Source organism: Orcinus orca, chromosome 14 (assembly GCF_937001465.1).
Source record: "Orcinus orca chromosome 14, mOrcOrc1.1, whole genome shotgun sequence".
Taxonomy (NCBI): Eukaryota; Metazoa; Chordata; class Mammalia; order Artiodactyla; family Delphinidae; genus Orcinus; species Orcinus orca.
This window is the reverse complement of record NC_064572.1, coordinates 65,445,938-65,469,651: the sequence shown is the minus strand read 5'-3', so window position 1 is coordinate 65,469,651 and position 23,714 is coordinate 65,445,938. Positions and strand designations below refer to the sequence as shown.

The 23,714-nt window shown below is 48.9% G+C and overlaps 1 protein-coding gene across 2 annotated transcripts in view; it reads right to left on the bottom strand.

Annotated features, from left to right (window-relative positions):
* The window catches only part of NEURL1 (neuralized E3 ubiquitin protein ligase 1), an 83,682-nt gene extending 60,280 nt beyond the window's left edge, over window positions 1–23,402 (bottom strand). Inside the window, exon 1 of one of the 2 annotated variants that reach the window (XM_004265886.3) lies at window positions 22,639–23,402. In XM_004265886.3, the coding sequence (XP_004265934.2) occupies window positions 22,639–22,723 (85 nt within the window). In that variant the 5' untranslated portion in view covers window positions 22,724–23,402. The remainder of the gene's footprint in view (window positions 1–22,638) is intronic. The other variant, XM_049696825.1, reaches the window with a different exon arrangement.
* Between the last annotated feature and the right edge of the window lie 312 nt (window positions 23,403–23,714).

Genomic DNA, 23,714 nt, shown 5'->3' with positions numbered 1-23,714 from the left:
CTCTCTTTCACCAAAACTGCAGTTCAGGTTTTGGCATCCTTCCCCCATAACAGCTACACTCCCATCATAACTGGTCTCCCTGCTCCCACTGTGTCCCCCTTAAATCCACCCTCCACAGGACAACTAGACTGAGCTATCCAGAAAGTGAATCTAAAACATTCACTGGCTCCCACTGCCCAGAGGCAGCCCAGGCCTGTGCGGACATTGGTCCATACATCATCTCCTTTTACTTTTAATGCTGAGTTAATGTTTCACTCGGTGACGGTTTGCTCTTGGCAACGAGATGATCTTTTGTAAATGAGTGCCTCACTAACCACGCAGAAGCAGATGTTCAACGTACCTTTATAAACAGCCTTGGATACTAGCACTAGCGTCACTGCTAAGAGAGCAGTGAACGGAATGCTCATAGTAAACAATACAAGGTCTCTCACCCTTTGTTCCCCAGCACCAGGGGCTTCTGGTTAGGATTTCTCAGGCCTGCACTTTCTAACGTCTCTCTTTCCTCCTCCAGTCTCGGGAATTCCTACACTGGTCAGTCACAGCTCCCTATGTCCCAGCTGTGTGTTCTCTGTGAAAAGAATCAGTGAATACATGAGAAGTTCTTTTTAAAGGATGTCAAAAGGGGTTGGGGGGAGCTTCCTGTAGAAGGAATATCTAAACATGCACTTGCTGATTTTGAGTAGGGACCTGGGATTGAACAAAGGAAGCAGGGCCACAGAGCCCCAAGGCTGGCCCGGGTGCACTGTGCAGCTCGGAGGTCAATGGCTGTTCCCCACTCTGGTTACTGGGCACTCGGTATAGACATATGATATACATGAGTTCATGTCATCCTTGTAAAGACCCTCACTGCTCCCTCTAGAGCCCTGGGTTTTGAAATCTCTGTCCATAATTAGTAGCCCAGCCAATAAGCATCAGAGTCAAGAACGGAACCCAAGTTCTGGCTCTAGAGCTCATGCTCTTGCAGAGAAATCATAAAGAGGCCGCACCCCTCTTACACGGAGGGGCCCCGGGGCATAGGGAGGGACAGTAACCCGCCCGATGAGCTGGCTCCCACAGCCCATCACAGGTGAGGAACGCCCCCTGACCTCTGTTCATCCAAGGCACACCCTGGGAGATGCACACAAAAAGGCTGAGTCTCCAGGACAGGTGGGAGCCCAACGTCACAGTGACAGCAGCAGAGTCGGGACCAGAGCCCAGCTCTCCGAGACCCCTCAGCCACCGCTCCCTTTCCTCTCACCATCCCTCCTTTTCTTCCCCTGCCGCCTCTCCATGCCCCCTCCCCTCGGCTCACTGCCACGGCCTCTGCAGTTAGCTGCTCCCCCAGAAGCCTTGGGAAATCCCCAGACCCTGGGCCACTTCCAGCCACATTCATCAGTCCTCACCCCAGCCAGCTCCCAGCCCCACCTCCACCAGCTCCGAGGCCCAAGGCGCCCGGCACAACAGAGCGGTCTGAGAGCCAGGGAGCCAGGAGCCCTGCATGCGACACCTCCAGCTGTGGCTCTGGGCAGGTGCCCTCTCCTATCCTAGCCTCAGTTCCTTCCCATAAAAGGGCAGGATTGAACAGTACGACTCCAAACCATCTCCATGCCTGAGGCACTGGGTGTAGCTGGTGTCCTAGGGCCAACCTCTGTGCCACAGACACCTTAGTGACCTTTGGAGGGGCCACTCAGGCCACACCCTGGGGAGGGGGTGCAACAGGGCCTCCCCATAACCCCACTGCCTCCCAGTGAAAAACAATGAATTTCATTCCAAATAAGGGAACTTAGAGCAAAGTTCCCTGCCACGGCCCAGTTCAGGCTGGTTTATGTTAGCTGGACAAGACTAAACAGACCCTCACAGTCTCAGTATTAAGCACTAAAAATGAAAAAAACGACTGTCTGTCTCTGTACCATGGGGTGAGGGAGAGGTTGGTGCTCCCCTACGGCCCACTGAGAGGCTCGACAGACTTGGGGGTGCCGGCCTCCTGGAGGTGTGGGTGTTTGAGGAGAGGCCCTGGGGAGGACAAGGGTTTCAACAGGCAGCGACGTGCAGCAGGCACAGGGCGACGGCGCCGAGGGGCCTGGGGTGGAGGGGGCACGAGGCCCTGCGTTTCTGCAGAGAGGGGACTGTAGAGGGGAACCAGACAACGAGAACATGGAGAGGGGGAGAGAGAGAGAGAAATGAGGAGAAGGAGTGATGCGGTCAGCGACAAGAAGACCCTGGAAGACTCCTCCTTACCGCCGCCTCCCCTGCCAGGACCAGGAGGCCGGCGGGGGGGACCCCACCACTTTCTGGATAACGCAGCACCTGATCCCAGACGCTCCACCTGCGGCCTGCAGTGTGGACACCACAAACCTGAGATAAGAATTGAATTATTTACCAAACAGAGAAGCCTGAAGCAGGACTGCCTTCCTGTTTTCCCACCGGCTCCCTCCAGACACACACGCCTTTTAGCCTGACTCCGCAGGGCCTGCCCCTCCAGCCCTCCATCACTGGGGCCAGCTCCTTTTACAAAGTGCCTTGCCACTGCGGTCTGACAACCCCGGGTGGCAGGCATCACAGTTCCCATCTTAGAACTAGCACTCGGGGAGTGACGTGTCCTGCTCAAGGTCTTTCGTCTGTGGGTGGCAGAGCTAGGATCAACGGTGCCCACGGCTTCTGAATCCATCTTCAGCCTGATAGTCAAGGCCTCCGCACGCACAGGCCACGCTGTCATTGGCCAGCCTTGCTTCATCGCCCACACACAGGCAGCTCTGTCTGCTCCATCTGATTCCTGCCCAACCCCCAAGAGCTAGCCCATCTCTATCCACACTTCCCTGCCATTCTTCAAAGCAAATCCCTCCTTCTGGAAGCCCTCCCTGACTCCACTCAGCCTAACTGACCACCCTCCTCTCCTGTGACCTACCTCAGCCCCCGTGATCTGCACCACAAGCACAAGGAGGGCAGGGACCGTGTCTGTCCCCAGAGGCTGGCACGAGGCCTGGTACCTGGGAGGCACCCAAAGAACATCTGTGCCGTCAGGGAATGAACGAATGAACCAACGGTTCCACCTTCTCTTGCCTTTGCCCGAGAGCCTGGTTTGCGGGAAATGTCATTTCGACAAAGAAAAGAAAGTGGGGCTGTAGCAGCAGCCCTGAAGAGCCCATAGAAGAAAGGTCTGAATTCCCGAGAATCAGCCCATTCTTGCATTCATTTCAAAATATTTGTCAAGTGCCCACTGTGTGAGCCACGCACTGGCGGCAGCAGCACAATGGTGAGTAAACCAGGCAGTAACAGATGCTAACAAGGAAACAGGCCCTGACAGCCAGTGTGATCAGTGCCATGAGGGGAACACAGGCCAGCAGTAGGAGGGGATACAGAGGCTATCTAATCTAGCCAGAGTGTTCAGGGAAGGCTTCCTGGTGGAAGTGATGTCTAAGCTGGGAACTGATGACTGAGCCTAATGATGGCAACAATAACTAATATTTATTGTGCATTTATTACTAGTCAAACTTTACCTCCAATAAAGAACTGGGGTGTGGAGAAGTGAAGCATCTGGCTCCAGGTGGCTCAGGAGGCAAAGTCTGACCCCAGAGCCCGAGCCTCAACCAACCTGCCTGCCTCCCCGGCCTCCTCACATCTGAGGTATGACTGACTGGCGCAGGTCCCTCCAGATGCCCTGAGGGAACTCCAGAGGCCTGCTGGATGGCACCAGAGTTCAATGTCTGGGTTGGGATTCCACAGCCCAGTGGGACCCCCAGGCCTCTAAGCTTTCCATGTACCTTGGCCAGGCCCAGAGAGTGGGGCCTGAGGGTCCCTGCAGACCCAGATAGAGCCACCCCTACATCCCCAGGACATACTTGGTGGTAGAGAAAACTCCATCTTCTCAGGTTTCCTGAGCTTCCTGGCCACAGGAGAAGGGCTCCTTCCCAAAGGAGAATTTCTTCTGAAATACTAGAGAATTTACGCCCAAGCTGGAAACTCCCTGCTGGCCTTACCCTGACAGCTCTGCACCATTCACCGCTGGCCCCCATTGGACAGAAAAGAGGAAGACCTCTAAGACCAGAAAGTCCACATGCAATGGGGCAGATGGGGGCTAGGAGGTCACCAGCAACAACCCCTCTGCATCCCAGCCATCCTGCAGTGCACAAGGGAGAGAGCAAGGCCCCTTCAGATCACAGATCATGTCTCCCCGCACCAGCCAGGATGCGTGAGAGCTGGCCCACTAGGGAGGGAAGCCGCTGGCCCAGCCCGGCCTCGCTCCTGCCTACCAGAGCTACACACCAAGCCCCAGGGACCCAGATTTGACATATCCCACTCCACGTGTGCTCCCTCTCCCCAGGGGCTCCTCAGGACAAGTTAAGATCCGATTGGCACTAACTGGACCAAGCTGGCAGCGCCCAGGGTGGCTTGAGTGCTGTCATCATGGATCTGACTCACAGAACGATGGCTGTCGGTGCCTCTGGAGCCCACCGTTAGTGTCACTGTGGGAGGATCAAGCAAGCTCGGATGGTGCTTTGTGAGTCAGCACCACGGCCTGGCCAAGCTTTCAGCGAGAGACCTCGAGCTTACAAGTGATTTATTCTCCGTCTCCCATCCAGGCAAGGGCTGGAATCCAGCCTCTTGATCATCAGTGTATTGGTCCACTCCTCTGCTGGTGGACCCAGAAAGTCTTCCCTGGAAACAAAAGTGGGTTCGAGTTCTTCCTTTCCTCCCAAGGGCAAAAGACTTCCCATCTGTTAGTAAATAAAACCCCAAGCCCAAGAAGGGAAACTCAACCCAATCGTAGAATATGGAGCCCCCAAATAGACTCTTGGCCCCCAAAATCAATGCTCAACTGTAATCAAGAATCCTGGACCCTGAAGTGAAAACTCCCCCTAGGAATAAGATTCTCACCCCAGCATGGAACTCAGACCCCCAAAACAGATGCATCAATACCAAGCCAAAATCTTGTCTGCAGAAATGGCAGCTTCAGCCCTAAAATAGAATCTTTTATCCTGGGAACTAACCCTTAGCACCAGACAGCAAATCCCCACTTTCAGAACAGGCCCTGAATCTCAGGAAATTCTGTTCTCAAAGCCAATCCAGACTCCTCTTATATTTTGTTTCTTTAACACAACCTCAACTTGGGACCAGACAAGGAAACCCAAACTCCCTAAAACGGTTTCCTTCACATTTTGCAGTAGAAGAACCTGAGGACTCTCATGCAACGGGAGCCGCAGTTTTCAGGAGGGCTGCCCTCTGATGCAGAAACTTCCATGTAAGTTGCATCCTGGTCACTCACAGCCTCGTCCCACCACTTCCTCCAACCTCTTGGCTCCAAACCGGGGTCTGTGTGTCTGGCCGTTCTCCTCAGCTCCAGAGGATCTGCCGGACCCGGCCCGGGAAAGCGGAAACCCCCTGTGCATCTCTCAGGCACTGGCTAGGTTCTCTCTGCCCTGAAAAGAGGAGTTTTCCTTATTCATTATTGGTCTGTTCAGATTTTTTTCTTCATGATTCAATCTTGATAGGTTGTATGTTTCTAGGAATGAATCCATTTCTTCTAGGTTATCCAACTTGTTGGCATATCATTGTTCACAGTGTTCTCTTATGATTCTTCGTGTTTATGTGGTATCAGTTGCAATGTCTCCTCTTTCATAAATGGTTCAATTTATTTGAGACTTCTCTCTTTTTTTTCTCAGTCTAGCTAAAGGTTTGTCAATTTTGTTTATCTTTTTTAAAAAACAACACTTAGTTTTGTTGATCTTTTCTATTGTCTTTCCAATCTTTCATTTATTTTCTTCCTTCTACTAACTTTGGGCTTAGTTTGTTCTTTCTCTATTTCCTTGAGGTATAAAATTAAGTTGTTTATTTGAGATCATTCTTTTTTCTTAATGTGAACATTTATCACTATAAACTTCCCTCTTAGAACTGCTTGTGCTGCATCCCATAACATTCCATTGGTATGTTGTGTTTCCATTTTCATTTGTCTCAAGATTTTTTAAATTTCCCTTTTGATTGTTCAGGAGCAGGCTGTTCAACCTCCACGTGTTTGTGAATTTTCCCAATTTCCTCCTGTAATTGATTTTTAGTTTCATACCATTGTGGTCAGAAAAGATAATTGATGTAATTTCAGTCTTCTTCAATATGTTAAGACTTGTTTTGTGGCTAACATATGATCTATCCTAGAGAATTTTCCGTGTGCACATAAGAAGAAGAATGTGTAGTCTGCTACTTTTTTTTTTTTTTTTTGGCGGTATGCGGGCCTCTCACTGTTATGGCCTCTCCCATGGCGGAGCACAGGCTCCGGACGCGCAGGCTCAGCGGCCATGGCTCATGGCCCTAGCCGCTCCTCAGCATGTGGGATCTTCCCGGACCAGGGCACGAACCCGTGTCCCCTGCATCGGCAGGCAGACTCTCAACCACTGTGCCACCAGGGAAGCCCTAGTCTGCTACTTTTGATGGAATATTCTGTATGTCTGTGAGGTCCATTTGGTCTAAGGTGTAGTTCAAGCCCAATATGTCCACACTGAGTTTCTGTCTGGATGATCTAACCGTTGTTGAAAGTGGAGAGGACTTCCCTGGTGGTCCACTGGTTAAGACTCCACGCTTCCAATACAGGGGGCGTGGGTTCGATCCCTGGTCGGCAAACTAAGATCCCACATGTTACACGGCAAGGCCAAAAAAAAAAAAAAGGAAGTGGAGAATTGAAGTCCCCTATTATTATAGTATTGCTATCTATTTCTCCCTTCAGATCTCCTTCAGAGTATTTGCTTTACGTATTTATGTCCTCTGATGTTGGGTATATATATATTTACTATAGTTATTTCCTCTTGATGAATTGATCCCTTTATATTATCTGATATAAGTACAACTACCCCCGTACTCTTTTGGTTTCCATTTGTCTGAAATATCTTTTTCCACCTCTTCACTTACAGCTTATGTGTCCTTAGAGCTGAAGTGAGTCTCTTAGAGTTGGGTAATTTGTTGGGCCTTGTTTTTTTTTGATCCATTCAGTTACTCTATGTCTTTTGATTGGATAATTTAGACTATGTTTAAAGTAATTATTGATAGATAAGGACTTATTGCCATTTTATTAATTGTTTTCTGGATATTTTGCACATCCTTTGCTCTTTTCTTCTGCTATTACTGTCTTCCTTTGTGACTGGATGCCAAAGTGGTATGTTTTGATCCCTTTCTCATTATCTTTTGTGTATCTACTATTGGTTTTTGCTTTGTAGTTACAATGAGGTTTACATAAAACATAGTTACAACCATCTATTTTAAGCTGAAAACAACTTAATTTTGTTAACATACAAAAGTTCAACACTTTTACTCCCTCTCCCAACATTTTATGTTTTTGATGTCACAGTTTACATCTTTTTATATTATATATCCACTAACCAATTATTGTAGTTATAGCTATTTTTAATTCTTTTGTCTTTTAACCTTTATATTAGAGTTACAAGTGATTTACACACCACCATTACAATATTAGAGTATCCTGGATTAGACCACATATTTACATTTACCAGGAAGTTTTACACTTTCATATGTTTTCATGTCACTAGTTGGTATCCTTTCTTTACAGCTTAAAGAACTCCTTTAGCATTTCTTGTGAGGTAGGTTTAGTAGTTATGAACTCCTTCAGCTTTTGTTTGTCTGGGAATGTTTGTGTCTCACCTTCAACTCTGAAGGACAGCTTTTCTGGGTAAAGTATTCTTATATCTCCTAAAAATAAAAGTCCAGGACCAGATGGCTTCACTGGTGAATTCTACCAAACATTTAAAGAATTAATTCTTATTAAAGAATTAATACCAACCCTTCTCAAACTCCTCCCAAAAAATGAAGAGGAGGGAACAGTTCCAAGTTCATTTTATAAGGTCAGCATTACCCTGTTACCAAGGCCATACAAGGATACTACAAGAAAAGAAAATTACAGGTCAATATCCCTGGTGAAGATAGATGCAAAAATCCTCAACAAAACATTAGCAAACCAAATTCAACAACACATTAAAAGTATCATACACCATGATCAAGTGAGATTTATCCCTAGGATGCAAGGATGGTTCAACATATGTAAATTAATAAATGTGATATAACATACTAACAAAATAAAGGCTAAAATCAAATGATCATCAATCACAGATGCATAAAGAGCATTTGATAAAATTCAACATCTTTTCATGATAAACACTCTCCACAAATTAGGTATAGATGGAATGTACCTCAACATAATAAAGGTCAAATATAACAAGCCCACAGCTAACAACATACTAATAGTGATCAGAAGCAAGAGAAGGATGCCCTCTATTGCCACTTCAACATATTCAACATAGTACTGGAAGTCCTAGCCAGAGCAATTAGGCAAGAAAAAGAACTAAAAGGCATCCAAATCAGAAAGGACAAAGCAAAATTGTCTCTGTTTGCAGATGACACAATCTTGTATACAGAAGACTCTAATAGACTCCATCAAAAAACTGTTAGAATTGATAAATGAGCTCAGCGAAGTTGCAGGATACAAAATCAACATACAGAAGTCAGTTGTGTTTCTATACACTAACAACAAACTATCTGAAAAAGAAATTAAGAAACCAAACCCATTTACAAGAGCATCAAAAAGAATAAAATACTTAGGGGTAAATTTAGCCAAATCTTTACATCTGTACAAGGAAAACTATAAACTATTGATGAAAGAAATTGAAGAAGATAACAATAAATGCAAAGATATTAATTAATTAACAATTAATATTGTTAAAATGTCTATACCACCCAAAGCAATCTACAGATTCAATGCAATCCCTATAAAAATTCCAATGGCATTTTTCACAAGTATAAAAAAAATCTCAAAATTTGTATGAAACCACAAAAGACCCTGAATGGCTAAAGTAATCTTGAGCAAGAAGAACAAAGCTGGAGGCATCACATTTCCTGATTTCAGACTATACTACAAAGCTATAATAATCAAAACAGTATGCTATTAGCATAAAAAACAGACATATAGATCAATGGAGTAGAATAGAGAGCACAGAAATAAACCCACAGATATATGGTCACCTAATTTTCAACAAAGGTGCCAAGAATATACAATGGGTAAAGGATAGTCTCTTCAATAAAAGGTGCTGGAAAAACTGGATATCCACATGCAAAATAATTAAATGGACCCTCATCGCACACCATGTACAAATATCAACTCAAAATGAATTAAAGATCTAAATGTAAGACCTGAAACCATAAAATTCTTAAAAGAAAACATAAGCGGAAAGCTCCTTGCCATTGATCTTAGCAATGATTTTTGGGGTTTGACACTCAAAGCAGAAGCAACGAAAGAAAAAATAAACAAGTGAGACTACATCAAACTAAAAAGGTTTTGCACAGCAAGGGAAAAAATCAACAAAATGAAAAGGCACCCTATGGAATGGGAGAAAATATTTGCAAGCCATATATCTGATAAGGGGCTAATTTCCAAAAAAATAAAAAACTCTTACAACGCAATAGCAATAAATAAATAAATAACTCAATTGAAAACTGGGCAAGGACCTGAACAGTCATTTTTCCAAAGAAGAAATACAAATGGCCAGCAGGTACATGAAAAGATGCTCAACATCACTACTCATCAGGGAAATGCAAATCAAAACCACAATGAGATATCACCTAACACTTGTTAGGACATCTATAATCAAAAAGACAAGAGATAACAAATATTGATGAGGATGTGGAGAAAAGGGAACCCTTGTCATACTCGGTGGGAATGTAAATTGATACAGCCATTCTGGAAAATAGTATGGAGGTTCCTCAAGAAATTAAAAACAGAACTACCATATGATCCAGCAGTCCCACTTCTGGGTATATACCCAAAGGAAATGAAATCACTATCTTGAGGAGATATTTATACATCCATGTTCATTGCCACATTATTCACAACAGCCAAGATACGGTAACAACCTAAGTGTCTGTTGATGGATGAATGGATAAAGAAAATACGGTATATATGTATATATATACAATGGAATATTACTCAGTCATAAAAAGAAGAATATCTTGCTATTTGGGGCAACCTGAATGAATGTGGAGGGCCTTATACTAAGTGAAATAAGCCAGAGAAAAGACATAGAAAGATAAATACCATACAGTATCACTTACACATGGAATCCCAAAAAATGAGGGGGGAGTTGAATTAAAAGAAATAGAGTAGAATGGTGGTTGACAAGGACTAGGGGTGGGGAAAATGGGGAAATGTTGGTTAAAAGATACAAACTTTCAGTTATAAGATAAATAAGTTCTGAGTATATAATATACAGCATGGTGACTATGGTTCATAATACTTGTATACTTGAAATTTGTTAAGAGTAGGTCTTAGGCGTTCTCAACAACAGCAACAGAAAAAGTAACTGTGAGGCGATGAATGTGTTAATTAACTTGGTTGGAGGAATCATTTCTATATATATATATATATATATATATATATATATATATATACACCTAATCATCACGTTGTACACTTTAAGTGCATTACAATTTTATTTGTCAATTATACCACAATAAAGATGGTGGGAAAAAAGAGGCTGTTTCCTGCAAACAACTGGAGTGTGGGGCCAGGGATAGAACCTGTTGCCTCAGGCAGGGATGGGCAATCTATTGGGTCCAAGCTCTGCCTTCATGCCTGGAAGCTAAAGGAGAGTCCAGGGGGCTCCAGGCAGGAAGAGGCCCTGGCTGGTCCTCCTGGGATCAGGATGGGGTTCTTCACGCACTCCAGTCTAGCCTGAGAGCCAGGGTCAAGAATGGGTATTAAGGTAATGTTGATTCTGGGCCCATGAAGAGGCCTAGAAAGAGGCTGGAACAGGACTCAGAAGTACAGGCTTTCATAATCCTGTGACAATCTGGGCCTCAGTTTCTCCTCTGTAAAGTGGGGCTATGAATCCTGGTCATGGGACCCCAATGAGATCCCACAGGAGGAAGCAGGAGGGAATTGTTGGAGGATGTTCAGATGCAAGGTTCACAGCTCTGGGAAGTCTCTAAACTCAGGACAAAGACAAAGAGCTTTTTTTTCTCTCCTCTCTTCCCCTTTCCCACCCGCTGCCTCATTTCTCAGCCATTTTTCCTCATTCTCTTTTACTCTATGGCCATCCATCCAGTCCTTCCTGCTTTCCCTTCCCTTGACAGTTTAATAATTTAATAAGTACTGAGCCCCAGGGTGAGGGTCTGGGGCTTTGATCTCAACTGTGGGAAAACCAGAGCAGCCTTGGCCTGTCTGGGCTGATTTATGGCCACCTGTTACGGTTTGTGTGTGTACGCTGGGGGAATTGGCACCCACGGGGAGCAAGGAGCCACCTGAGAAAGCTTGGCTAGGTTGGGACTGAAGGCCCTGGCTCGGAGGCCTGCAGAAGCCACACGCACATCACAACACAGGTGCCACCTCTGCCCACCTGGGAGCCACCTGTGACAGGCAGAGGGGACATTAATTATCAATGATGTCCCGGGGGTAGGGTAGAGCCAGGAGCTCAGGGCCAGCCCTGCCCTGCTCACCTGTCTGTCCTCCTGGCTCTAAGACCTCAAGGCCTTGGGTGGGACACAGCTCTCAAGGGAACACTCACACATCAGCGTGCTCACCCCCGACCTCCCAAGAGGCCCACCCTCCCAGTGTGTAGCCACGCTCCTCCAAGCCAAGCCACCTGGGTGCCTCACTGACCACTGCCCCAGAAGTCAGAATCCTCTGACACGTGTCAGTACAAGTAGTTCCTCTACATCTCCCTCTCCACTTCCAAATCTTCAAGTCGACCTTCTAAAGGATTTCCCAAATCAATCTACTTGCCTGGCTGCTCACTGCCCTGCCCAGCAGAAGCCACACCTTTCCTCCACCGGAAGACTGCAGCAGCCTCCTGCCTGGCGCTCCCCTGCCCCTCTCTTGCCCCAGAGCTTCCTAAGGCATCTAAAAGATCTTGTCACTCTTCCGTTTAAAACCCTTCAATAGTTCCCCTCGGGACAGCACACATCACAGTTGGCATGATCGTTCGTCCCCCTCGGGTGTCCCTCTGGAATTAACTTCTGCCAAATCCTGAGAGCATCATCCAGCAATGTCAGAGCCTTGAGACCTCATTAGCACCTGGTTCAATCCAGCTGTATGACCTTGGACAAGTCACTTCCCCTCTCCAGGGCTGAGCACTCCAGATCTGAGCTGAGAAAGGAGGTAGGACAAAATGACCTCTGATTTGGGTCTGATGTTGGAAGTCAGTGGCCACCACCCCTTCCATCAGCCCCATGCACACACCTGACCACCTGCCAGTCCTCTCCCTTCATGGAGAATGTATTCAAAGGGAGCATTTGCTGGGAAGATCAGGGTAAAAAAAGGAAAGGAAAGCAAACACAGAGAAGAAAGGCTCCAGGACCCTTCTGCCACTACGGGCTGATGTCTGAATTGGATGAGCGATTCATGGGCCATGAGCACCTCAAGGGCAGAGACGATGCCCAGTACTCACCTCCCAATTCTCCATGCCTAGCACCAGGCCCGGCACAGAGGGCACTGACACATGAAGCGAATCAGCTGGCGCATCCTCTCCGTTTCACTCAACTCTGATCAGGGCAAAGTGCCTCCTCTCCTCACTCTTAGGGGCACCTGGACACCCCCACCTGGACACACACACTGTCCCATTCTGTGGAGAAGATCAGCCTTTCAGTAGATGCCAGGGAGAGGCTGGGGCAAGCCAAGGGGAAAGGTGAAGGTGAAAGTCAGGAGCGTGTGGAAGCGCCGCCACCCTAATCATAAGACAGCACCTACCCCTGGCAATGTTCTCCCTTTCCTGTCCCCACCCCAACCTCTGGAGCAGCCAGCATGGCATTCTGGGGCCATCCAGAAAAGCCAGTAGACATACTTCCCTCCCCTCTCCCATCATCCCAAGAGGGTCCTCTCTCCTCCTCCTGCCCCGCCCCCGACACACAGACAGCCTGTGGGACCAGAAACTTGCCTCCATGGACAGAGAGGCAAGGCAGTGGCCACTTAATGATTTTCTGCTGAAAGTTCCGTGGCCTGGAAGGCTGGGATGACACAGCCGGGACTCAGCCCCTGAGTCAGCAGCAGCGGTGATCCAACACCCAGCTCCGTCCTCAACAGGGGATGGTGCCAGGCCCCTTCCAGGAACAACCTTCAATGCGCCCTCCACACCCAGCCCAGTGCTCTCAACTAGGAGTGGTACTGCCCCCTCTGGGGTGCTTTTAAAAATATGGGAAGAGTTATTTGTTTTTTTAATGACAGTGACATTTAAGCTGGCCAGTGACATTTAATAGTCAGGGATGCTACAGGGAGACCAGCTCGGTGCTTTGTGACCACCTAGAGGGGTGGGATAGGGAGGGTGGGAGGGAGGTGCAAGAGGGAGGGGATATGGGGATGTATGTATATGTATAGCTGATTCACTTTGTTATACAGCAGAAACTAACACACCATTGTAAAGCAATTATACTCCTATAAAGATGTTAAAAAAAAAGAGTGGATATATGTATATGTATAACTGATTCACTTTGCTGTACTCCTGAAACTAACAAAACATTGTAAATCAACTATACTCCAATAAAAATTTTTTAAAAGAATTTAAAAAAATAAAAATATATTTTTTTAAAGTCAGGGATGCTAAATGAATAGTCCCACACCCAACATGGCAGGAGCACCCCCAGGAACATGAAGCCAAGCCCTACTCATTTTCAGGTCACTTCCCTGGTCATTTCACTTCCCAGACCCCCAAGACCAGGTCAGGTTCCCCCAAGTTCCCTGGTCTTCTGTTTCACAGCCCTTATTCAAATGTAACTGCTTGGGTAAGGAACTAAAGAAAGAGTTGACAGAACAGTTAAAGTAGTGCCCCCGCCTCAAGGAGGTAGAGCATAGCTCTCTGCCCCTTAGTGTGGGCTGCACATAGGACTTCCTTTCAAAGAGCGCAATATGGGGAGAAAAGTGCACCTTTAACTTTACAGTGGAGAAACCTGACAAGCACTACCTCAGCCTGTGATCAAGGTCAGCATTCACAGTGATAAATCCTGTTGAGAACACACACCGTTGATATGATGCAACTAAAACAGCACTTCACCTCTATGGTCTTTCTCTCCAAAACCTATAACCACAGTCTAATCGTGAAAATAGCAGAAAAATCCCAGTGAAAGGACAGTCTACAAAATACCTAACCAACACTCCTCAAAACTGTCAAGGTCATCAAAACCAAGGAACGTGTGAGAAATTGTCACAACCAAGAGGAGCATAAGAAAACACAACTATATACATATAAAATGTGGTAGCTAAAAATATACTGTGGTATCCCGGATGGGATCCTAGTACAGGAAAAGAACATGAAGGAAAACTGAGGAAATCGGAGTAAAGTACAGACATTAGTTAATAACCACGTATCAGTATTGGTACGTTAATGTCACAAACGTTCCATACACACGTAAGATGTTAGTAATGGAGGAAACTGGGCATGGGCTATGTGGAAACTCTCTGCTATTTTGCAGTAATTCTGTAAATCTAAAACTGTTCTAAATGAAAAGGGGTTTTTTTGGGTTTTTTGGGTTTTTTTAGTGGTAGCGCCAAAGTCAGAGAGATCTTGGCTAGAATCCCAGCTCTGACTCATACCAGCCACGTGACCTTGGGCAAGTTACTTAACCTCGCTAAGCCTCAGTTTATAAATGGGGCTAATAATCACACTTACTTCACATGGTTGTTTTAAAGGTTAAATGAGATAATAGGTGAAAAGAGCTTAGCACAGTCTCTATCTAGCACATAATATGTTAGTAATTATTATCATACTCGGATTCATTTGTTCATTTGCCATTTTTGCTCTCAGCTCCATAGAGGGAAAGCCCCATGGCAGTGAGCCCTCATCCTTTTGTGTTCCACCGTATCCTCACGCCTAGGAGAACGGCTGGCTCATCATTGATGCTTAGCATGTTTGTTAAACAACAGAATGAGCCTCTGCACCAGAGCATCCCTGGAACCCCAACTCTCACCCTGGGAGAACTTCAGTTCTGGAGCCCAGCGCAGAGCCCAGCCTACTCCAGAGCTGCAGCGGGAGCAGAGAGAAAGCCAAAGACTCCACCTGCCTGCCTGTGACTCTTCCTCTTCTTCTAGCCCTGCTTTTCTCTTTGCCCCGCGCTCCACAGGCATCAGCACCTGCTCATTTCCCAAAGCAGCAGGATCTGGGTAATGACCTCTGATAAACATCTTTTAATAAACCCTGTAGCTGGATCTGTCATCCAGAAGCTATATCCTCCCCCCTTCCCACCCTCACCCCCATCTCCTCCCACTTCCTGGGCTGGCCCATTAGTGCCTCTGGTCTCACCAGGCAGGCCCCCAGGCCCCCAGGGCCTCTGGACTCTGGCTTGCTGGGGAATGGCCAACAGGCTGCCTGGGCTATTCCATAAGCCTGACCTTCACCACAGGCCTGCAGTCTCAGTGGCCCGGTCTGGCCTGGCTCCGCCTGTGCCACCCAGCCTGACCGCTGGCCAGTCCACTTCCCTCCAGCCCTGCAGGCAGTTTTCCCAGGCGTTACCAAGGAGACCACTCGCATCCTGCCCAGGGTTGCCAAAGCAACCAGATCAGGGAGAAGCAGCCCCTCAGCCTCCAGCCCCTGGGTGTGCAGGACCAGGAGTGAGAGAGTCACAAACCAACAGGAAATAGGCCCAGGCAGCTGGCATATCCAGATGGAGGCATCCCTGGCATCCCCTGGGCAGTGTCCCACTCCTGTCCTCCTTCCTCCTGCCTTTTCCTCCTTTTGTTACTGCCCTTGCCCATGCTGTCACCATCTTGCACTCTGTGATTTAGAGCCAATGCCTGGGCCTCAATGTGCACATCTTGGAAGTGGGCACATGCCATCTCAGAGGGTCAGGGAAAAGAAAGCCCCAGTATGCAGAAATTCCCCCCGAGGCCAATTTTCTCCCTCATGGGCTTTGGTGTCCTAGATAGAAATCTCAGCTCTGCCATTTCCTAGTTTATTGCTTCTGGACAGCATTCTTAATATACATGAGTCTCAGTTTTTGCACCTATAAAATGGGAATAATAATACCTACTTCACATTTATTGAGAGACTAAATGAATTAATCTATGTGAATGAACCTAGCATAGTGCCCAGCATCAGGACTTGTACTTCTTAAAAATCCTTTTTTTTTTTTTCCTGATGTGCAATAGCCCTGCTGACCATAGCCATTGGTCAGAAATGCTTCCAGATTCACCCACGGAAAAGCCTAGATGAGGTCGTCAACTTGGCTGTCCCACCCAGCCCTTTCAGCTTGGCCTAGGACAGAAGCCCTGTAGCTCCATTAACCTCCCAGCAGCTCAGGATGCTTCATTCCCTCCTCCCCTCTCCTCTGCTGATGCTGCTGTTTAAAGGAAATCACTACACTCCTCTGCTCAAAAGCCACCCATAGCTCCCACTGCCCACAGGATCGATCTAAACTCATCCTGGAATCCAAGGCGCTGCAAGATCTGGCATCAGTCTATCTTCAAAGATTGATCCGTTCATCTCCCCACTGGGGGGTCTCACATCCCAGGTGGGAGGGACGGCTCACTGTCTCTGTCAACACCTTGCATTTTCCTGCCTCCGCGCCTTTGCTGCCACGCCCTCACCAAGATGCCCTTGAAAAGGTCCATTCCAAATCTCCATCCAGCCTCAGGCTCCCCTCCTCTGAGACGCCTGATCTCACCAACTCCAAGAGTGCCAGAGTGGGTCTGTTCTGAGGCCCCACAGCCTGGATAATTCTCAGACTCTGAGGTATATCAGAATGAGCTGGGGCTCTTGTTACACATGCAGGTTGGGGAGCCCCATCCCCAAGGTATTCTGAGACAGTAGGTCTGGCCTGGGGGCTGGGAACCTGCCTTTTAGATGTGCTTTCAAGCTGATGCTAATGCTGGTGCAGGCAGTAGAAAAACCTCACTGTGAGAAACGCTGGCCCGAAGGAACAGAAAGTTCCCTTGAAAGTGTCTGATGACTGGCTGAAGGGTCTACATGGCTCAAAGCCCTACAGAGGAGGTGGAAGGGGCAGGGGTTGGGAAGGAGCATCAAGAACCCCATGGTACTCCCTTTCCCTCCTTTGGGGCCCTGTCCAGAGGCCAGGAGATTGCTCCCCAGTTCCTTTCCTACAATGGAAGGCAGAGCCCACCTAGAGTGAATTCTGTAAGGGCAAGATATATAGTGGTCACAAGAGTGAACTCCAAAGTCAGACAGACCTGGGTTTGAATCCCAGCTCCATCAGTTACTAACTGTGTGGTCTGGGATTAGTCACTTAACCTCTCTGAGCCTTTCTTTCCCCATATATAAAATGGTGACAATGATACCTCCCCCTCAGCAGGTTGTCAGTAGGATATTAATAGAAATAATCTACACGGAAGTACTTGGCACACAGTAACCACCCAACACATGGTGGCTCTTATAAATCTTATTTTTTATGATTAACAATATAGGGTTCAAAGGTCAGACTGAATGAAAACCCAACAGGGTGTGCAGGACAGGTGCTCTGGGTTCAACATGGGGGCTGTCTCAGCCCAGCTTCTCTGAAGTCTTGGGGGGGCAGAGGAGGCCACCAGCCCCCACCCCTTCACCGTGCCAGGTCTGTCTGCTGCATTGCTGGGAGCAGAGAGATGGATGAGTTCACCTAACCTGCAAGTGTCATGACAACTACGGGAGGAGCCCACACAAGGGCTGTGGGAATATCTGTGGGTTGGCCAAAGAATGGAGGCCTTGAATTTCCGATTATGGCAGGCTGGGTCATGACATTGAAGACTGTTGATAGGGGACAGGCGAGATGAAAGGCATACTCTAGGAGGATCCCTCTGGCATCAAAGGAGGAATGGGAGGCAAAGAGGCCAGCTAGATCTGGGAGGAGGACCCAGATCAGGAAAGTAGCAGCAAGGTTGTGAAGGTTGGAAAATGGCTAGGGCCTTGTCCTAGGAGAATGCATCCCCCACCCCTGGCCTCAGGGAGCAGTGAGGAGATTCAGGGTCTGCAGAAAGTTCCTGTAGCTCACACCGGTCCACCTCAAAGAATCAAAGCTCCTTGGCCACCCTTAGAAGCTCCTCCCTCTGCCTGCTGGGAGCCTCAGCCACCATGGAAAAGAGACTGAAGACAACAGGTGTCTGGCTGGTGTCACACCCAACCAAAGCTGGACGGAGACAACCTCCCTACATCTGTCACAACCAGCGGCTTTGTGAAATGTCCAATTCAAAAGCACCAGCTTTGAAAAGATGGAGGTTCACTCCTTGGTATATACCCCAAAGAACAGAAAACAGGTGTTCAAACAAAAACGTATACACAGATCTTCACAGCACAAAAGTCCCAATAACCAAAAGGTGGAACAATCCAAATAGCCATCAAAAATATCCATCAAGGGCTGCCCTGGTGGCGCAGTGGTTGGGAGTCCGCCTGCCGACGCGGGGGACACGGGTTCGTGCCCCGGTCCGGGAAGATCCCACATGCCACAGAGCGGCTGGGCCCGCGAGCCATGGCTGCTGAGCCTGCGCGTCCGGAGCCTGTGCTCCGCAACGGGAGAGGCCACAACAGTGAGAGGCCCGCGTACCGCAAAAAAATATATATATCCATCAACTGGCAAGTGGATCAGCAAAACGTGGCATATCTGTATAATGGAACATTATTCAGCCACAGAAGGGAAAGAAGATACATATTACAGCACGGATAAGCCTTGAAAACATTACGCTAAGTGAAAGAAATCAGACTCAAAGGAACAAATATAGTATGATTCCATCTATATGAAATGTCCAGTATAGGCAAATGCCTAGAGGCAGAAAGTAGATTAGTGGTTGCCAGGGATTCAGGGGAGGGAGTCATAAGGAGTGACTGCTTCATGGGTACAGGCTTCCCTTTTGGGGTGATGAAAATGTTCCGGAACTAGACAGAGGCGGTGGTTGCACAACATTGTGACTGTACTAAATGCCAGTTAATTGTACACTTTAAAATGTTAAAACTGTGAATTTTATGTTATGTGAATTTTACCACAATAAAAAAAAAAACAGTGATAGGAGGTGGCCTATCCAACCCCCATCTATGGGTGACCACTGGGACTGAGTCGTCCTCCCCATAGGCTTTCCTAGTTACCTTTCCCCCAACACTTAGCACCAAGCAGGCAGGCACTCAGAAAGAGATGGGGAAGGAGGAAGATCTTCATTATCTGTATTTGTCTCCATGACACATGAATCCCCTGCCCCAGTCACCCCGTTCCCATCACTGAGAATATATACACACACTCACTCATCCCACCTCCAAGCCTTTGCTGCACGTCCCCTGCCCTACCCTCCTCTCCACACCCTAGGACTCTCGCTGCACCCCTTGCCATCGATCCAACTTCTACAGTTTCTTCCATGTCCAGCTCAAATTCTTCCCTGACCCCCCATTTCTGACCTCTGCCCACACATATCTGGGATTTCAACAATCTAACCAAGCATTTGATTCCATTCCTTCCCTCAGTCCTACCTTATCAAGTAGATCTTCAGTCTGTGAATCTATAGAGATGTCATGAGCCCTCACCTCTGACCCAGGCACATGGCAGCTCCTCATAACTGTCTGTTGGTCCTAATCCCAGAGCTATACCTTGGACCTCTCCCGTGGACACTCCTAGACCAACACTGTTCAGACCCCAGTGGGAATCACCAGCAGTGGAGTGAGGTCAGTGTGTCTTCAGGAAGAAGACCAAAGTCTACCACCTGACGGGTGATGGACGAGCCTCATTTCACGTCAGCCTGACAGCCAGACCAATCTTAGATCTCTAGTGAGTCTCAGGGTCCCTGTTATGCCAGGTCCTTTCCAGTTGTTTTAATTAAAATGGCGAGAAATCAATAGATTGCAATTATGGAAGGAGAAAAAAAATCGAGAGTTCCCTGCCTCCCACCAGCAAATTTCTGGATGCACACTGATAAGAATCGGAGCTGAAAGCTGTCCCAGCAGAACTCAGGGTGAACAGTCTTGGAATCACAGCCAGTATCAAGGTCATACCAATAAAATGGGGATGGAATTCTGGATGACCGCTGATGTATCAGAGAAGACTCCTAGGTCAATGCTGATACAGTTAGAAAGGAACTTGGAGTGAACATTAAAACAATCACAGAATAAAATTGATGGCTCTGTTAGGATGGGGAAAAGTCAGGCTGAGAAGCAGGATAAGGGGACCCTGGATGAAGGAACCCATGGGCAGCCTTCACGGCATGCTCTGATCCTTCATCTCAGGCTTGGAAGGAGCAGAACCAAAATTCTCCCGGCCACCTAGGTTTGTGGTTAGGGACAGAGGAGAGTGGATTCTGGTAAGCTGAGCCTGAAGGGAGATGGGCAGTGGGAGGGAGACTGCTGGCAGGGAGAATTTCTCCACCATTTACTCCCACTGAATAAGAACTGATCTCTGTAAACCAGGGAGGCAGCAAAAAGGGGCCTTCCCAGGCCAGATAGGTGGGGATTCAGGCAGAGGAGGAGGCTAGGGTGGGAGCAGGGACATGGGAGGGCCTCAGACCCTCTCCTGCTCACCATCCCTTGCCAAAGACCCCAGCCACAGAGACCTCACATCCCCACAATCCCAATTTAGGTTAAAAGGGGTGCAATTATGGAGGCCTTTGCTGGGCTTCCCTAGGGTCATGGATGGAGCACAGCCTTCTTGGGGCAGTTGGTGAGCATTCAAGCACCAAGTCAACTCACCGGTCCCCAGCTAACCCCTGCCCTTGAAGGACTTAGTCTGGCTTTGCCACCTTCTCTTAACTGACCCACTGAGTAACTGGTCAATTCACTCTCCCTTTCCCTCATTCTTCTCCCTTGTAAGGGAGGACATTGAACTGGATGACAACCACGGGTTCCTCCATCATTATAAATCTGTTTTCAATGCTCAGAAACAGTCTTCATACATCTAATACTTACAGCTGATTATAAAAAATAATACTTGTTTATTGTAGAAATTTTAGAAAAGAGCAGAATATAAAAAAGAAAAGAAAAAATCTTATGTGATCTCATTACCCAGAGGAAACAATTGTTAACCTTTGAGAAACTTTCTTTCAAGGGCTGTTTGATTTTTTTTTTTTTTTTTTTTTGCCTTCATAACATTTTAACAAAATTGGGCTCTTACAGTCTACACAACTTTGTATGCTGCTTTTTACAACTGTCATTATGCTGCTGTGAGCACTTCCCCAAGTGATCAAATATTCTTCAATAATACTATTTTAAAGATTGCATAATACTCCACCAAGAGGATCCACCACAATTTCAGTGCATTTAGGTTGTTTTCCTAGTATAAACAACACTACCATGAACATCCTAGGCCTAGCACATAAGTGTTTGCCTGCATTTCCATTTTCTTAGGATCAGTTCTTCAGGTGGAATCACAAGGTCAATGAAGATGATATTTTAAAAGGTCTTGACAGGTACCGCCATATTAATTTCCAGAAAGACACAACAAACCCGTTGATTTTCCTGAGCCAAGTGAGAGCTGAAGTTCTGAAAGGGTTGGAGTTAGAATGCAGGACGGCGGTCCCACCTCTCCTCCTCTCCCCGACTCCTGAAGGTTAACTGTCCAGCAAAAGAGAGGACAGAATTCCAAGTCAGAAGATACAGGTCTGCAGCCTGGTTCTGCCTCTCTGGCTTTGGGAACGTGAAACAAGCATTCGTTCTCCTCAACTGTAACATGGGCATGATTAGCTCTGAGGACTCCCCAGAGCAGTTTCCTTGCCCACTTGAAAAGGTATTTGTGAAAGTTCTTTGTAAACTTCAACGCTTTGTCAAAGGGCATTACTAGTATCCTTCTCATAAGCTGGGGGTCAGTGGGGGTGGGTCTCAAGAAGTGGGTTGTTCTTTGTGAAAGCCCAAGGGCTTCCCTTCCTGACTCTTAGCCATAAGAATGCCCAGCCAGTGTTGGCTGGTTTTGAGGGTGAAAGAAAAGGAGCTTCCCGAAGGGAATCTGTGGGCTCTGAGGGCCTGGGAGGACCCAGGTGTGTCTTCCAAAGGTCAGAGACAGCACTGAAGAGTTAAAGCCAAGAACAGGGCTTGGGGCCTCCCTGAGGGTGCTGGGTGGGTCGAGGGACTTGGAGGGCAAAGACCTTCTCGGTAAATGTTACTCTGTCTCAAGGCTCCCAGGCCCTCCTTTCCAGAGTTTCAACTGGACATCTAACCTTTGGGGAACCAGAAAACAACCTGATTCAGTGGATACAAAAAGTCAGTAGCTGCAGAGGACTCCAGAGGCCACCGGCTCTGGCCCAGTCTTCCAGGCTGTTGTTAATCTGTCCTGGATTTTTAAGACCCTCCAATCGGAAATGCAACTAGTGCTTCCAGCATCACCTCTCCAGCCATGGGCAGATGAAAAAGGAGACAATGGTGCTTCCCTTGGGAAGCACAGCTGGCCAGCCCGAGCATCCTGCCACACTCCCCTACCCACCTGGCAAATGCCCTTCCTCACCCCTGCACGCTCGCCTAGCATCATGGCCTGAGGGGACTCCAGTGACGTTTCTGGTGCTGGCTGGGAGAACTGCGTAGACCCCACGCAACACCAGCCTCCCCGATTTTCACCGTCATCACTAGCAGCCCCCCACCTCCAGCGCACCTCCATGGCCGAGGTGCACCTCCCATCTCCAAATACGCACAACAGGTGGCACCTGCCCGGCCTCGCCAGCCACACCTCTCCACCTCTCCCTGCCCCTCCGCCTGCGCCCCAGTCCTCCAGCTGCGCCCGGCCCCGGCGGAGCCTTACCTTTGATGTTTTGGGGGTGGCCCCGTGGCGCCCGGCTCGGGTTTCCTCGGGGCAGAGAGGGGATACTGGAGAAGTTGTTACCCATGGCATCCGGCCCCAGGGGGTTCGGTGCTCGCGGGGGGCAGGCGAGGCTGAGCAGCAGAGGAGGTACGGTGTGCAAGTGTGTGCGCGCGCCGGCGCGCGCGCCGCCGGGGGAGGGCCCTGGTGGGGCTGCGGCAGGGGGCGGGCAGGCCGCTCTTCTCCTCCCAGTCTCCGGGCTCCTCGGTCCTCGGCGGGGCCTGCCCGCCGCGGGGGCCCTCTACCTGCCTGCCATTTTCCGCGGCGGGCGCGCCCCTGGGCCGGGGCTGGCGGCGCCCGGGGCTCCCCTCTTCCTCCCGCTGGCGCTCCGGTTCTGGCTGGTAGCGGGCGGCGCGGTGGCTCCGGCGCGCTCCCCCGGGGCCATAGAGTCAGGGCTCCCGGAGCGGGCGCTCAGCGGCTCGGCCTGCCCGGAGTCTCGGCGGCTCGGCGCCGGCTGGGTCCCCGCCCGCGGGGACGGCCGAGGCTGCAACGTGAGTGGCGCCCTCCCGCCGGCGGCTCGGCATGGAGCGGGGCTCCGAGGAGCGCGGGGTGTGCTGGGCGCTGCCGCGGTGGTGGGTCTCCCAGGGCCGCCACGCTCCAGCCCCCGCGGAGTCCCTCGCGCAACCGCCGCCCCCGCCCCCAGCAGTCGCCAGGATTCCCTCGCTCCGGTTGTTATGGTGACAGCTGCGCCGGTGAATGAGCGTCTTAGTGACACGCGCGCGCCCGCTCAGCCAGATGTGGCCCCCGGTGCGCCGCGTTCCCGGCTGCCACTAGTCCTCCGCGGCCCGAGGGGGGCGGGGGGGGCGGTCCCTGGGCCCGAGTTGGGGTCAAATATCCGGCAGAGATTGAGGCTCCAGGGGTTGGGTTTATTCCTCTCACCAACAGTGGAACTTGGTCCTGAAAACAAGAGAAACTGTACAGCAAGAACGGTGAGTTCCCTGGGTGCCAGGCCCGGGGCGAGGTAGCCCTAAGTTCCAATTTCTCTAGCACCGGGTTCAGCGCCCGGCACATAGTAAACC